At 37.9% G+C, this 16,479-nt stretch overlaps 1 protein-coding gene across 1 annotated transcript in view; it reads right to left on the reverse strand.

The window, feature by feature from the left end:
* CFTR (CF transmembrane conductance regulator) overlaps window positions 1-16,479 on the reverse strand; it is a 194,069-nt gene that overhangs the window by 99,748 nt on the left and 77,842 nt on the right. The window contains exon 11 of the mRNA XM_054726453.1: window positions 14,891-15,082. Coding sequence (XP_054582428.1) covers window positions 14,891-15,082 — 192 coding nt within the window. The remainder of the gene's footprint in view (window positions 1-14,890; window positions 15,083-16,479) is intronic.

The raw sequence follows: 16,479 nt of genomic DNA on the forward strand, positions 1-16,479 counted from the left end.
TAATGTGAGCACTTGTTCTCATCACCTAGTTTATTGTACATTTGTAGATTTCTTTATTAGTGTTTGTTTTTTTCTATTTGATTTAACATAAAACACTTTGCTGTGTATACAATGTTAAACATTTGTCTTTGCTGATTACTATGAGCACTCAAATCTGGTAATATATTTACATTAGAGTGTTGGTTTTCTGCCTTCACAGCAGATTTTTGCTTCTATGAAAATTATGATCTAAAACAAAATGATACCACTTGCTGTCATGCATTAAAAAGCAGCCTACAAGCATAAGCTGCTAGAAGCCTTGCACACAGAGAGGCAAATGCCATTTCTCTTCCCTCACACTGAAACGTCTCTTGCGTTCCCTTGGAGCTATTCATAAAAACTGTTGGAAGAAATCATTACATGGAACTAAGATGCTGGGTGTGAACTGATTTCTTATATAAAAATCAATTACTGCGATTTTTTTAAAACTAAGTTTTATTGTGGCGATCATTTTGCAGTATATAATGAATAGCAAATGATTGTGTTGTGCCCCTGACATGATCATGTTGTCAATTATACCTCAATAAAAAAACTGTCTTAAAATAAATCAAATATCCTACATAATAAAAGCCTAATATGCAAATTGTTCCCTCGACCAGGAGTTCCACCACTTGCTATGACGTGCACTGACCACCACAGGGCGGCGCAAACATGGTGGGTATCAGCGACCTGGTGCTGGCAGCAGGCGGCAGTGGAGGCACTGCTGGCCCCAATGGACCCTGACAAGAGCAGGACCGCAGCGGAATAGTGGAGCAGGTGAACAGGTGGCGCCAGGCCAAAGTGGGTGCTAGTGGGGTCCTATTGCCTCGCTGATCACACCACAGACGCCAACAAGCGGCGGCAGCAGGGGGCAAGGCCACCACCCAGCTTCCAGTTGCTGAGGGAGCCAGGTGGGGCAGGATCACCCTGCAGATGGTGACCAGCAGTGGCAGCAGGGGGCAGGGCCACTGCCCGGCTCCCAGGCACTGAAGGAGCGAGGCAGGGGCCCAATGACTCAGGAAGAGGGTGGCCCAGGTGCTGCCCAGGGCTGAGGTCAGCTGGGACCTGCCCTTCCATGCCAGACACTCGCGCTTAGATCACCAGCCAGGCCTAGAGACTGCACCCGTGCATGAATTTCATGCACTGGGCCTCTAATCCTATCTAATAAAAGAGCAATATGCAAATTGACCATACCTCTGCTATACCCACAAGCCACACCCACCAGCCAATCAGGAACGAATATGCAAATTAACCCAACCAAGATGGCTGTGGCCACAGAGAGAGCAGGATGGAGGCTTGGGTTTCCCCTGCGATGGAGGAAGCCAAGCTTTCTGCACACCCTGGCCTGCCTTGGCCTCCATTTAAGGCTACAAAGTTTCAATTATAGAAGATAAATAAATCCCAACAGAAATGGCTGCCACCACGGAGCAAGCAGAAGACTTGGCTCCACTCCAGGCTACAAAGTTTCAATTGTAGAAGATAAATAAACCCCAGATACCAGGGCCTCTGCTTGGGTCACCAGGGGGCATGGCCGGCCTGCAAACCACCACAGCCCCTCACCCAGGTGGCCCCATGCCCCAAGGGAACCCCGACCCTGATCCGGGACAAACTTCATGGCAAACCAGCTAGCCCCCACCCATGTACCAGACCTCTATCCTATCTAATAAAAGAGTAATATGCAGATTGACCATCACTCCAACACACAAGATGGCTGCCCCATGTGGTCAAAGATCCTGCCCCCATGTGGACACAAGATGGCTGCCACAAGATGGCCAGCAGGAGAGGGCAGTTGGGAGGGACAAGGCCTGCAATTGAGGGCAGTTGTGGGCGATCAGGCCAGCAGTGGAGGGCAGTTGGGAGGGACCAGGCCTACAAGGGAGGGCAGTTGGGGGCAATCAAGCCTGCAGGAGAGGGCAGTTAGGGGTGACCAGGCTGGCAGAGGAGGGAAGTTGGGGGTGACCAGGCCTGCAGGGGAGGGCAGTTAGGGGTGACCAGACCGGCAGAGGAGGGAAGTTGGGAGCAAACAGGCTGGCAGAGGAGCAGTTAGGCATCAATCAGGCTGGCAGGGGATTGGTAGGGCAGGCGTCCTCAAACTACAGCCTGCGGGCCACATGCAGGTGTTTTTGCCATTTTGTTTTTTTACTTCAAAATAAGGTATGTGCAGTGTGCATAGGAATTTGTTCATAGTTTTTTTTTTAAACTATAGTCCGGCCCTCCAACGGTCTGAGGGACAGTGAACTGGCCCCCTGTTTAAAAAGTTTGAGGACCCCTGGGTTAGGGGGTGATCAGGCTGGCAGGCAGAAGCTGTTAGGGGCATTCAGGAAGGCAGGCAGGCGAGCAGTTGGGAGCCCGCAGTCCTGGATTGTGAGAGAGGTCCCAGATTAGAGAGGGTGCAGGCTCGGCTAAGGGACAACCCCACCCCCCCCTGCACGAATTTCATGCACCAGGCCTCTAGTAAACTTATAAAACTCATGATCAATTAATTTTCTTGAAGGAGATCCTGAAAAACCTTTGTCTAAAACCACCTTACACTGCCATTTCAATTTCTAATGGTTTTCTCTGCACAGTTTACCTACAGATAAAATCAAGTATCTGATCATTGGTTCTCAAAGTGTAGTCCTTGGAGCAATTATTTCAAAATCACCTGGGGAGCTGCACCTAATCTTATTCAGAAAAATTAGGACAAAGCCCAGGAATCTGCATTTTAATGTGATTATTATGTCTACTCATGTAGAGACTTGTTCTTTGACTAATTACCTTTATAATTTGCTGGTTTGAGAGGCAAATAACAACTTCAAAGGATTCTGTGCTTACATTAGGTCTTTTTTAGATTGTAAAGTACTTTAAAATAGTTAGGTAAAGAGTACCAGGGAGGGTCAAAGTAATGTTATAATAAGTATGCAATAAAGATAAACTTATTTTATTAGTAAGGAGTGTATAATATATATACCCTTATGATATATGCACTATTTACACAAATGCTTACCATTTTACTCTTTTAAATGCGTCTAACTTCATCACTCTAATATTATTCAAGTAAGCCAGACAAACCAGGAGTTGTTAAAGAAGAATTGCTAATATAAAGGCCATTAACTCGGACCTGAATATACAATAGAGGAGTGATACAGGGAGCTAGTATATTGAGGGGGAAGAGAGAGAGAAAGAGAGAGAGAGAGAGAGATGAAAGAAAGGGTAGAGTATTACATTTAATGATCCTGTGTGATTTTGCAATATTTGGTGAGTGCATTTGAACTTCTTGTGACTTTGTAGATAGGCAAATGCCATAAACCTTGTTTTATGGCTGCCTTATCACTCTTTAGAAGAACCTTGACAATATAGCTGTTTGTGGTAATAGAGGAGGGAGAAAAGCTGGGTTGGGGCAACATGAACTTTAGAGGTAATGCCATTCAATAAAGCATATCTTTCACAGTAAATCATTAGAGAGTTAATGCCATTGGTATTAATGTTTAATAATTACTGAACACTTGTATTGTGCTTTATGTACAAGGAAATGGGCAAGAAGGAGGGAGAAGAAAAGTGTTGGGGGGAACAGAGGTAAGGAAAGGAGAGAATGTGAGAAAGCCAGGAGAGTACCGGAGAGAGAGAGAAAGAATGAATTAACCATTTTTACACATAGCTGTTGTAAATGTGGATGTGTTATCTTAAAAGACCTGTGTACCTCTGTATGATATATATTCACAGAGGTTAATTCCTACAGCAGAAAAGATACATGAATGAATTAATAAATTAAAAATTGGAGTTCTCTTTTATTAGGAAAGATAATTTGTTGACCTAAGTCACACATGATTACAAAGAGCTATATATGGAAATATATATTAAATACTGGCTAAAGATTAATCCTTGCTAGAAGCATAAGGAGTGAGACCTTATTGTCAACTTGGAAAACAAAAGCTCTTCCTTCACTAAGCTTTGGTACTGACCAAATTTACAGCAGAAAACTAAATTCCAATATATTTTACTGGTCCCAACAAAAGTACAAAAAACACTATTATAATGAATATTATAGTTTTTGACACCAATATTAAAGTATTATTTAATATTCATGCATATACACACATATATAGTTTTATGTATGAACTTGTGAAAATATATGTAATTCTGTTAATACCCTTTGACTTTTAGTGTTTATTTCTATTTGTGTATAGGTCTGTAATTGTATATGAAAACTAATAATGAGCATTTTTAAAGGAAGAACTGTAAAATTCAGTAATTTAAGATATCTTTGGGTAAATGTTCCCAAGGAAGTAAAGGCAAAAAAGAAACTTGAAACAAATAAAGACTTCTTTATCTTATTCTGGTTCTACATTAAACTTATGCAACTATAGATTTCTGGACTCCAGATTTCAAATTCTCTGAAATAAATCTAGTTTTTGAAAGCTCACGAGATGATTTTGATTCAGTTGATCTAAGACTTGGCATTTAAGAAGCTACTAATTCCTTAACTATCTCTTCTAGGTCTACCCACCCAAGATGCTGGGAGAAATCCAATCCATGAAAAAGCACTCTGTTCTCAGGACTTCATTGGCACATACAGTATTAACTTGCAGTTGATCCTGCTCTGGAGTTCCTAACATACCTCCCAGGTCCTTAGTAACTAGCCTTCTGCTTCGTAATTCAGTTCCGTAGGAGATGGGCTTCAATTCCCACTCACCCATTATCTCTGAAGTAATCCTACCCTGGTCCTTATTTTCTCACCACCAATGGCTCAACTTGCCCTGAGCAGGTTTCCTTGCCTGTGCTGATTGCCCACCCTCTTAGACTTCATATTTTAAATTTGAGGTTATGAGGCCTGAAGGAGAGAAGAAAGGGGAAAGATAATTTGGGAGAAGATCTGGGAAGAAATTTCCCGACTTATTCAAATTTTAAGTGTGTAAGTATAGATGGCTTCCCTAAGATACACTTATTTAGAATTGTGGTAGCTTAATATATCATTTACATATGTAAATATCCTGAAAATACTTTTTAAAACTAAACTATGGAATTCTCAATGCTATTAGTTCACAAATCTTTGTTATCGTTATCTTTTCTTCTACAAATAGCTGATTTATAACTTTGATGGCTTAATAATACTATTACAATAATAGTGCGATTAACTTAAACTGAGCAATGTTCAGTGGATAAGTCATTAGAGTCTACAATAGAGTTTCTTTTCTAATAGGCAACATCTCTATTAGTATATCACTAAGGAGTCAGAAGATTTGGATTCTGTTGCCGATGCTGTCAATTTTGAGGATCTTAAACAAGTTTCTTAAATTTTCATATCTTATTCTTTAAGATGTGAAGAATTTCATAAACTTCTAAACACAACATCTTCGTTATCCCCCTCCAGTTTGCGTATTGTGCTAGATGAAGCTCTAAGACACAGTTTTGATTATGGCACTTTCCCAATAAAGAAAAGCTACCGTGGACCCATTTGCTCTCCTCCCAGGGTACTTTTCTGCTCCCACTTAGCATCATGCTCCCTGACTCCTCTGTAGCCCGCGTGCTGTAGGAGAACTGGATTGTACCAGTTCTATGAAACGTGAAAGTGAAGTACAGCACTTCTGTCTTTCCGCATCCTTTGGCTATGTTTTTATTGCTGGCATGTGGGGAGGCAGAAACCATGATCTGACTGTCCTCTGGCAGCGCAGCTCTCACCCTGTACCCCTTCCTTTCCGTACTCCAGCCTTGCTGCATTACTCGAGCTCCCACAAACGTGCCATGTTGTCTCTTGGCTCCAGGCTCATTTTATTCTCCATCTCAGCCACATGCAACTGACTGTAGATCCCTGAATCTACAATGTTCCCTCTGGGCTTCAGGCCTTATATATTCTATTCTCTTTCTGGAATGTTCTCTCTCCCTAGTCTTCACTCAAATGATTCTTACTCATTTGTCATCTCTCACCTTAGATGTCACTTCCTCCAGGAATACCATGTCTGACCTTTTAAGTCCAGATTAAGTGTCACTGCTCTGTACTCTCATATAAGGATCTTGTATTGACCAATATCATAGGGTGTATCAAACTGCACTGGTTCTCACTTGTTCATCTCCAATAGAATAAAAACTTTGAGGACAGGGATTTTTATCTTGCTTATTAATAATTCCAAGAGTTTGGCAAAGTCCCTAGTTCAATGCTTGCACTCACAAATATTTATTAAATAAATATATTTAAATGCCTTTTACCCCAAGATATCTGTAAGTCAAAAGTTCATTGCAGATAGGCACCCTTGTTATACTTGCACACAGCATACAGAGTGCTTAACACAGTACTGTGTCCATAGTAGAAACTTCACAATATTTGTTGAAATCAATTTTTTTTTAATTTATAAAATTTGAATCAAGGGTAACTAAACCTTCTAAATAAAAATTAGGTAGTTTTGGTTTTGCAACATATTAATGATAACACAATGGTCATTTCAAAGGCTATTTTGTTTAGAGAGCACTTACACTAATAATTTTTAGAAAAGAAAGGAAAAAGTTTCCTTTCCTGTAAAGGTTATTATGAACATTACCAAGTTCTAAGGTTCTATTAAAATATAAGTGTAAAACCTCCTCCTGATCTGGTTTAGTTAGCCATCACAAAACACGATGGGAAACTCCGAGTGCAGGGCCCAGAATCTCAGTTCTTCCAGAGGGATGAAACACCAGGCATGTATGTAATGATACAGCATGCCTTACACATTTGGAAGAGAATGATTTTTTTTGTTGTTTCTTTTTTTATATATAAAGGTATGGTTTAAATACCTTAATTTCATTATCTATTCATCAACTAGCTGGATCCAGTTATAATTAAATTTTTATACTACTGTTCTGTTGATTTGCCCAAACTTACTAAGAGAGACAGTCTTAGGGCTATTTTTGGTTTTAGAAATGTAAGAAAACCTTTTGTTTTCCAAAGGTGTAAGGCATGCGGTATCACTAATTATTTGTTAATAATTAGTTCCAGGATTGTAATTTTAATTCCTAAAACCTAGCTCATACTTTTAGGATTTAGCACACATTCCTTTTGACTGCAAACTCTAGGCAAAGTTGTGACTAGATAACTAGAAAGTGAAAATTCCAAGTGCTTAGCACAGCCTTGCTGATGTGCTTGCTCAATCAACGTTAACTACTAATTATTTTTTAAGTTACAAGGTTCAAATTAAATGAAATAACAGTTTTGTTCAGGAAACGCCATGCTATTTCTATTGGGTTTCAGTTCATAGTCTCATAAAAAAAATGCACTTGCTTCATATTACAGTAAACGAACAGCAATCCTTTCAAACTTAATTACCTATCAGTAGCAAATTGCAGGTAGTTCAGGTACAGTCACTTAGTGTGGTTTATTCTGGTTTAGGGGACATAGTTCAATGAGTTTCAAATATTTGTATTAGATGTCCGTTGTCTTGGCTACTATTGAATGCAAATGTTAATTCCTATGGCACCTTTTTATTTACAGATCTCCCAACTGAACATTCCTGAATTCTCCTGCAATAGTAGATTGGTCATCTAAAGGTTAAAACCCGTTCAATGCAGGTTATTTTGGCCAGATCTGGAAATCCAGAGGTCAAAATTTAAATTAAATTCATTCAGCTTGTAGTATCTGTCTGATGGAATTTATTTTCCAGAACAGTCATCAACTTTTTTCTTTTCTTGCTTCCCTCCCAAGTTTTTCATACTTCTTGCCAATATCCCTCCTAAGTTTTTTTTTTCTTTTAGTAACTTCTTGCCAACTTCCCTCCCAATTTTTTCTCCTACTGTCTTAAATATGAAACATGCCAAGCAGAGGTGAAATAGACAACACAGATTTTAGTTCTTCAACTTACACACTAAATGTTTTTATTACAATGCCTATGCAATGACTGCCATGACAAATAATGTGCCCATTTTGCAGTTACAAAAGGATCTCAACAACTTTGTGGAAACCAAATACATATCCTAAGCCCCTGACCTCTCACGCCCCCGTCTCTCACCATGCACTATTATAAACGCTAATTACTTCTCCAAACCCAGGTACTTTCATAAAAGACTGACTGGCTGAATAAAAGCAGTTCAAATTCTTGTCATTCAAACACTGGCCTGCCTAGAATTTTCTTGCTGTCATCTGTGGGGTTGTGTGGTAGGGTGAGGAATCAGTGAAGTGCAAAAGAGGTAGTATTCTGGGAATAAAAAAAGGCAAGAGAGCAGTGAAGTCCATCACTCTTTCAATAAGAAAATATGATTCTAATCTCCTAAAGAGATAAGTGATTTAACAAGGGCCTAATTATGTTGATTTCTCTTTTTAAGCTAGCAAAGTCTCCAATGCTACTTATAAAAGTTACAAATATTTAGGACTCTAAGGATAGTCTGGGTGTGTGGAAAGAAAAAAAGGGGGGGGGGGAGGATAAGTTAATAGGCACAGGGCTATAAAATGGTATTTAAAAAGTAGTGATCAATTTGCCTAGGAATCCATTCTATTGTCATCTAGATCCAAAGTAGGATATATAAGCAAGACATGGAGATGTTCCTAAAAGAGGACTGAAGGGGAAGAAACTGAACACGACTTGCTTGCTCACGTTTGCACATCACAAGTTATTCTGGCAGCACGGAACTCTCTCCATGCCCTTCCCTGTGATAACGACTTGGAGCTGTCCCGCTGAGTGAATAGTTTTCAACAAACTGAAATCAGAAAACTATGTGAAATATGTTGTGCGTGCTTCTTCCTCTCCAAGCACATGTACATCTACCTGCCCACTCCTATGACACCAAGCGTCGTTATATACGCAAGTGCTCTGTAGATATTAGAGCTGAATAAAAACACCAAAACGAGGAAGGAAATCTTCCATTCTCATCTCCAGTTCCAAGTCTAGGTGTAGTACATGAAGAAACAGATCAACTTTGGCAGTCAAAACGAAAACATTGCATCAGGAGTATTTGTATTTGGTGATAGGGGCCACAAACAGAATGTGAAGGATTCTTTTGCTGGCAACAGCCGGAGGTATTTCATGTTTCTATGCTCAGAACTCTGCCATACTTAAAAAAATAAAGCTTTCATTCTGGGAGGTTCTCACTGGCCTTTTCCAAAGATGTGAACACTTGCTTAACAATAATCACAACAGAAATACGAAAGTTGGAAACTCTCAAGTCTCTGAAAATAGAAGAAGCTTGATTCTGACTGGGAATTTAGTCGAGCACTTCTGATTACTTTTATTTGTCACTCACAGGAATAATATGCTGTTATGTAACTGTCTCCTCAAACTTTTAGATTGTGAGGCTCAGAAAAGAACAGTTTCTGAGTCAAATTCTTGCAACTGACATGCCTACTTCCAAATATTTCTGAAATAGTTATTGAATAAGAATTTACCCTTCTGCACATCAATGTGCTAGGTGAAGTATGCCAAAAATAAATGTTTTAGCATGGCTGTTCTCAAGGAATTCACCATGTAGTTTGGTAGATAACAACATATGAAACATTCAGGAAAGAGAACAGAACAGCATATAGTCATGTACTCATTATATTCACTACAGTTGCCAGTTTAAAGTACAGGAATTTTAGGAACAGCTGAGTATTTTTGCCTATTATGAGATGCTTAAAAGGTCTAAATCAGAAGCAAAAGTCAGCAGGACAGATAACAGCAGGAGCTCAGGGGTAGTTAGAAATGAAAAGCTAAGTGGTTTACTTGATATCTTAAAAAATGGAGGTCAACATCGTTATTAATAATTTTTTGTTGGAGCCCATTAGTGGTGGTCTCCACAGACACTTTGCTAGTGATTCCTGTGCTCCTTCTGCCTTAATGAGCTATCTCAGTTCTATGTGGTTCAGCTCCACGTCCTTCTTTCCCAGACCCATAGCATTTCTACCCGCCCCTCTTTCCAATGTCTGTTATGCAAGGAATCCTTAACGTTAAACCCATTTCTCTTCTCTCCTAATCTCTTGAGAAAAAAACTCACTCTTCTCTGAAGGCCCATTTTTCCTGATTCCCTTTCCTATAAATGCAAATATTAAGTATATGAATATGACTTTCCTTATATTATTTTCTCCTCATGTCCATCATAATCATTATCTGGATTACTGAAATAGCTTTCTACAATGTCCCTCCTTCTGTCAGAGTAGCAAATACTATTACTACTACTACTACTACTACTACTACTACTACTACTACTACTACCTTCTATGTGCCAGAATCATACAGAAAACCCTACAAAGTGGATAATATTATCCCCACACTGCAGAAGACAAAACTCAGTATTCAGCAAACGTAAGTAACTTTCTTTAGTAACCCAGCTCTGTCAGATTTCAAAATCTATGTTCTTTCTGCTATCTCACAAAGCTTCAAATCATGTCCACCTTAATTCTGCACCTCATGCCACACCCGAAGTGATATATCACACGTGCAAAGCTGATTGCATCATTCCCTAATTAAAGCTCTCCAAGACCAAATTCCTGAGATCAATGTACAAGGCTCCCAAGACATGGCCCTCCAGCTTCTTTCCTCCCCACCACTGACCCCAGTTACGCTCTGCTTCTGTCAAGAGGCTTGTGGTTCCCTGTACTGAACAAGTGGCTTTATGTTCTGTTTTCCTGCTCACACATTTTCATCTGTCCGGAACTCCTTTTCCCTCTTTATTCATCCTTCAGCTTGTCCACTTTTGCAAGAAAGCTTCCCTGAATGGTCCAGGCAGGTGGAAAGCCCTCAACCAAGCTTTCATACTGCCCTGAGAGTACCTCTCTCCCAACACCTGCTATATTATATTGAAATAGTCTCTTTATGGATGGTTTCCTCCAGCCAGCCTATACGTTCTTTGAGGAAAGGGATAGGAAAGTTTTCACCTTGCTCCCACCAGTGAACAGTGTCTGGCAGAAGGTAACCTCTACGTACTGCTTCGGCATCTGAAAGGAACATGGAAAATGGAATCACCTCCCAATCCCATTGCCACGTTCTGGAGCTTGGAACCAAAGCCTACATTCCAAACCCTCATCATCTTATGCCATCTGTTTTCTCCCACAGAATACTCCAGCTTTCGTTGACTGGGTCATAAAGACCAACTACCATATTTATAGATGACCACTTTTATAACTTCCTCTTATAACTACTTTTGTCAACATCAAAATTCATGCTGATGACTTTTCATGGCTTTTTGGCTTCATGGTTCTCCTTCTTAATTATATCAACCTCTACCTTGTTTCCACTGTATTCATTCAATAACAAGAACTAACTCTCAGACACATTAACTTATGTAATGCTCTCTAGCAGCATGCTCCACCTCAAAAGATAGAACAGACTGATGGTTGCCAGAGGAGAGGGGGGTTAGGGGACTGGGTAAAAAAGATGAAGGGATTAAGAAGTACAAATAGCAGTTACAAAATAGTCACAGAAATGTAAAGTACAGCATAGGGAATACAGTCAATAATGTAATAACTAAGTATAGTCCCAGATGGGTACTGGAAATATCAGGGGAACACTGTCAAGTAATGATTGTCTAATCACTATGTTGTACACATGAAACTAATATAAAATAAGATTGAGTGTAAACTATACTAATTGAAAAATAAAATTTTAAAAGTAAAACAAAAATACTAGTAAAAAAAGTTGGTAGAAATGAGCTACTAGTCACTGAACGGTTAATTTGCACTAGATACTGTATTAGGCACCTTATAAGTATTTCATTTTCTTTTCTCAGTAATCTAGTGACCATTTACTCATCAATCTCCCAATTCTTCCCATCAACTTAACCTTCTCTCCACTGGAATCTCTAATAAAAAAATGACTACGAGACCATAATTTTTACCCTTGCCACCACTGGAATTCCAGAATGAATCATTCCATTGGAGGGCATTAGCCTTGAGCTTCCTGTGGAGGTTATTTTTTACATTAGGCAGACATCGATTCCCACGCTTCTTCCTTTGCACTTAAAGAAATGCCTCTTTCTTTTTCTATTAGATTATATCTTTATTGACACGTCTCTTTTTCTCTACTGGCCCATGAACCTCTGAAGTATATGGATCTTGTTCTATTTACATTTTCATAAAACACAGCAAGACTCAATAAATGTTTTCAAAATAAAGATATTGTCTTCTTGAAGTTTAAAGATTTATCTAGGCACAAAAGACCTTATATTGTATGATTCTATTTATGTAAAATATCCAGAATAGAAAAATTTTAGAGACTGAAGATTGCTTAAGGCTGGGTAGAGGAGGTATGAAGAAATAAAAATTTATTGAAAATGGTTTCTTTTAAAGGATTTGAAAATATGATGATATTGGTGCAGCCACTATGGAAAATAATATGGAATGTACTAAAAAAAATTTACAATGGAACTACTGTTTGACCCAGTGATTCCACTTCTAGGAATATATCCTAAGAAGCTCTAAACACCAATCAGAAAGAATGTATGCACCCCTATGTTCATAGCAGCACTATTTACAACAGCTAAGATCTGGAAACAGCCCAAGTGCCCATCAGTAGATGAGTGGATAAAAAATCCGTGGTACGTTTACACAATGGAATAGTATGCAGCTGTGAAAACAAGTTTCTTACCCTTTGCAACAGCATGGATGGACCTGGAAAATATGCTGAATGAAATAAGTCAGTCAGAGACAGACAAATATCATATGATTCTACTTATAAGTGGAACCTAATGAACATAATAAACTGACAAACAAAATAGGTTTCAAGGCATGGAACAGATTGACATATCTCAGGGGGTGTGGGGGTGAGTGGGAGACAGGAAGAGATTAACCAAAGACTTATATACACATATGTATAACATACTGTCACAGACAACAGTATGGTGAAGGCCTAGGGTGGGGAAGGGGCTGGGAAGAGGAGGGTAAAGGGGGTGGCAGGAATTGGACAACATCTGTAATACTGTCAACAGTAAGAAGAAAAAAAAGAAAATGTGGTGATGGCTGTAAAGCCAAGTGAGTATAGTAAAAAAAATGATTTATACACTTTAAAAATAATTTTAAGGCTGGCCATGGAATCAGAAAAAAATCAATAATATGGTCTTCCTCTTATCCTCTTTCTTTCATTATTTTAACAACTTTATGGAGATATATTTCACATACCATACAACCACTCATTAAAACTATGAATCCTTTAGAAAATGGCCCATGTCTTACTCACATGACATTCCCAAGACCTAGCACAGTATTCAGAATTTAGTATATGTTCATATGAATGAGGGACCGCTAGCCCTGAATTTATTAGTAGTAATTAACTATGCCATATTTGGGTTAAATATATGTTTACTTGGGAGAATCAAATCACCATGATAATATTATTTCTATGGGAAAGGTATATTCAAAGCAAAATATAAGCCTACCAGAAACTTCCAACACCTTTCCACTAATAAATAAGTCCCATCATTTATCTTGCAAGGCATTCCCACTCCTACATCCCAGTCTCCTCCTAGATAAATGTGTGTGTTCCCTGGAAACACTCAGACTTTTTATAACAAATCTACTGAGTGTTCCAACCTCCAGGTTGTGAAATACAACTCCTGGAAGAAGGGCTTTTGAGGAATGAAGAATATCTTCTTCAAAGTAAATCCAATACTTTTTCAGGAGAGCTCTTATTTTCATTATGCTTTCAGAGTATATGAAAAATAAGAGACTGGGACTTTTAAAAACTGTTAAGTGAGTCATTATGTACATAGAGAGCCATTTATACAAACAAGCAGCCCCCTATTATAAAAATTGCAGTTCTAGCTATTCTGCAATTAGCCATGTTCTATTTTCCATGCACTGTATTTTGTTTTATTTTATTCACACTGCAATTCTTTTCATTAATGATGACAATGTAATCAACTAGTGTCGAATGCCATCTATCATTCTGAAAACCTCATGATATATTCTCTGTAATCATTTACATCAATAATTATTGAAGCCTCCATCATACAATTTATGTATCAAACAACACAAGATCCACATACTGATGTCACTTGATATGCTTTCAATGCAGATTTAGCCCATTCCCCAATATTGTTATGAAATGAGCCAACAGCATCATCTTCCTTTAGCTAGAGGTTATGTTGAAGGCTAAACAATAAGATAAAAATCACAATTTTATCTCTAATTCTCTACAAGCAGGACAATGCTCATTCCATTAGACTATGATGTAATTAAAATCATTAAAATCCTCTTACATAAATTTGAAATATCTTTTTAAAAAGCATGCAATTGAGGACATTTTCTCATTAATGAGTGAACAAAATTCTCATCATTTCATAAAGAGTTTTTGTTCTAACTAAACAAGTCCATCATTTTAAAAATAAAGTCTATCTTCTCTATGTTTTTGTAAGTTTCTTAAAACAAGGTTCAGCCCAGCCTGTGTGCCTCAGTGGTTGAGCGTTGACCCATGAACCAAGAGGTCATGGTTCAATTCCCAGTCAGGGTACATGCCTGGGTTTGTGGGCTCAAACCCCAGGAAAGGGAGTGCAGGAGGCAGCCAATCGATGATGTTTCTCTCATTGATGTTTCTATCTCTCTACCCCTCACTCCTCCTCTCCCTCTAAAAATCAATAAAAACATATTAAAAAAATAAGGTTCACATATTTTCTTAATTGACTTACTCAAAGTTGTTTACCTATAGCAGTGGTCAGCAAACCGCGATATGCGGCTCTTTGGCCCCTTGAGTTTTTAGCAAAGGCCAGCTTAGAAGTACCCTAATTAAGTTAATAACAATGTACCCACCTATATAGTTTAAGTTTAAAAAATTTGGCTCTCAAAAGAAATTTCAATCGTTGTACTGTTGACATTTGGTTCTGTTGACTAATGAGTTTGCCGACCATGACCTAATAGTGATAACTTAACATATATAGACTGACTGGTCAAATAGGGAGCTAAATTTATCATTTAAGTAGTTTGAAGGTCTCATACGCATAATCAGAAATTTTTCACATAATTACTTACCTCTTCTAGTTGGCATGCTTTGATGACACTCCTATATCTATACTCATCATAAGAAACACCAAAGATAATGTTTTCTTTAATGGTGCCCGGCATGATCCATGAAAACTGAGAGCAGAATGAAATTCTTCCACTGTGCTTAATTTTACCCTCAGAAGGCTCCAGTTCTCCCATAATCATCATCAGAAGTGAAGTCTAGAAATGAAACCATTATTAAGTTAAATCATTTGATCAAATCACTCTCAAGATGCTCTTGCCACCAACTGTCACCCTAAGTAGAGATATTATTCTAATTTTAAAAGATTCTATAATTATTCATTCAATTCAAAATTTATTAAGCACTTCCTATTTGGGGTACACTGCTAGTGAACTAAAAAAAAAATAGAAGACCAAAGATGTAACAAAAAGTTGTTATTATAATTAAAATCACTAGAAAAAAACACACCTCTCCAACCTCTAAAACTTGGGATGCCCTTAGCCTCACACCTTTGGCCCCTTTCACTCCCGCACCCACCAACCCATGCCTTTCCTGTAAAATTCAACAGATTGTTCCATACTTCTATGTCTTGGATCTATATTGTTCATCGGTTTATTTTGTTCATTAGATTCCACATATATGTAAGAGCATGGGACACGTTTTTTTCTAATAGATTGTTTGTATGTTACCTTTTGATTTTAAGATCACTTTATTTAGAGAGAGATTATTACTTTGTGTGATATAAATTGCATATATTTACTTTAGTGTGACATTTTTTACTTCTGTTTTCCATGCACAAGTGGTTCGTTTTGTTGGTGTGTTGTTTTTTTAAGTGATTAATAGCTTTTATTTTATGGCTTCTGGACCTTGAGTTATAAAGGCTTTCTTCCTCCATGGTATTTTTTTTTTTCTTTTCCTTTAGGCATCCTCCAATGTTTACTTTAAGCATTTTATAGTCTTATTTTTGTACTTGTTCTCTGATCTATTTCAAACACATCAGGTCTATGATGTGAGATATAGATTCAATTTTTTTGTTTGCTCTCCAGGTGGCTGTCCAGTTGTCCAACACCATTTTTTGAATAGCCCATCTTTCTTCACTGTCAAATACTCATTACCTTATGCATTTAGATCTACTTTTGTAGCTTTAATTCTGCTACACTGGTTCATCTGTTTATTTATGTACCAGTAATTCAACTTGGACCATTATAATTTAATATAATATAATATAATTTAATATAATATCAATATCATTAAATTATATTATTTCCAGGTTAAACATACAAATATATATGCAAACATACATACTTATATATTTATGTACATATATGTAAGTAAAGATATAATTTATATATTTATACATAGTAATATTTTGGTATTTTGAGAGATATGAAGTAAAATGAAAGCATCATTAAATATATATAAATGTATAAAAATACAAAAAAAATAATAAATCTTTGAAGATACTGTATTTTATTTAAAAAGTAAGCAAAAGCTGGAGCTAACTGCTTATTCTACACCTCTAATGCTCAGTGTTTATGACCAAGCTAAAGCTTAGTGCCAGAGCACGGCCAGGAAAAAGGATGGAGACTATGAGGTGTCATGGGTTATCAGCAAG

Source organism: Eptesicus fuscus, chromosome 14 (assembly GCF_027574615.1).
Source record: "Eptesicus fuscus isolate TK198812 chromosome 14, DD_ASM_mEF_20220401, whole genome shotgun sequence".
NCBI lineage: Eukaryota > Metazoa > Chordata > Mammalia > Chiroptera > Vespertilionidae > Eptesicus > Eptesicus fuscus.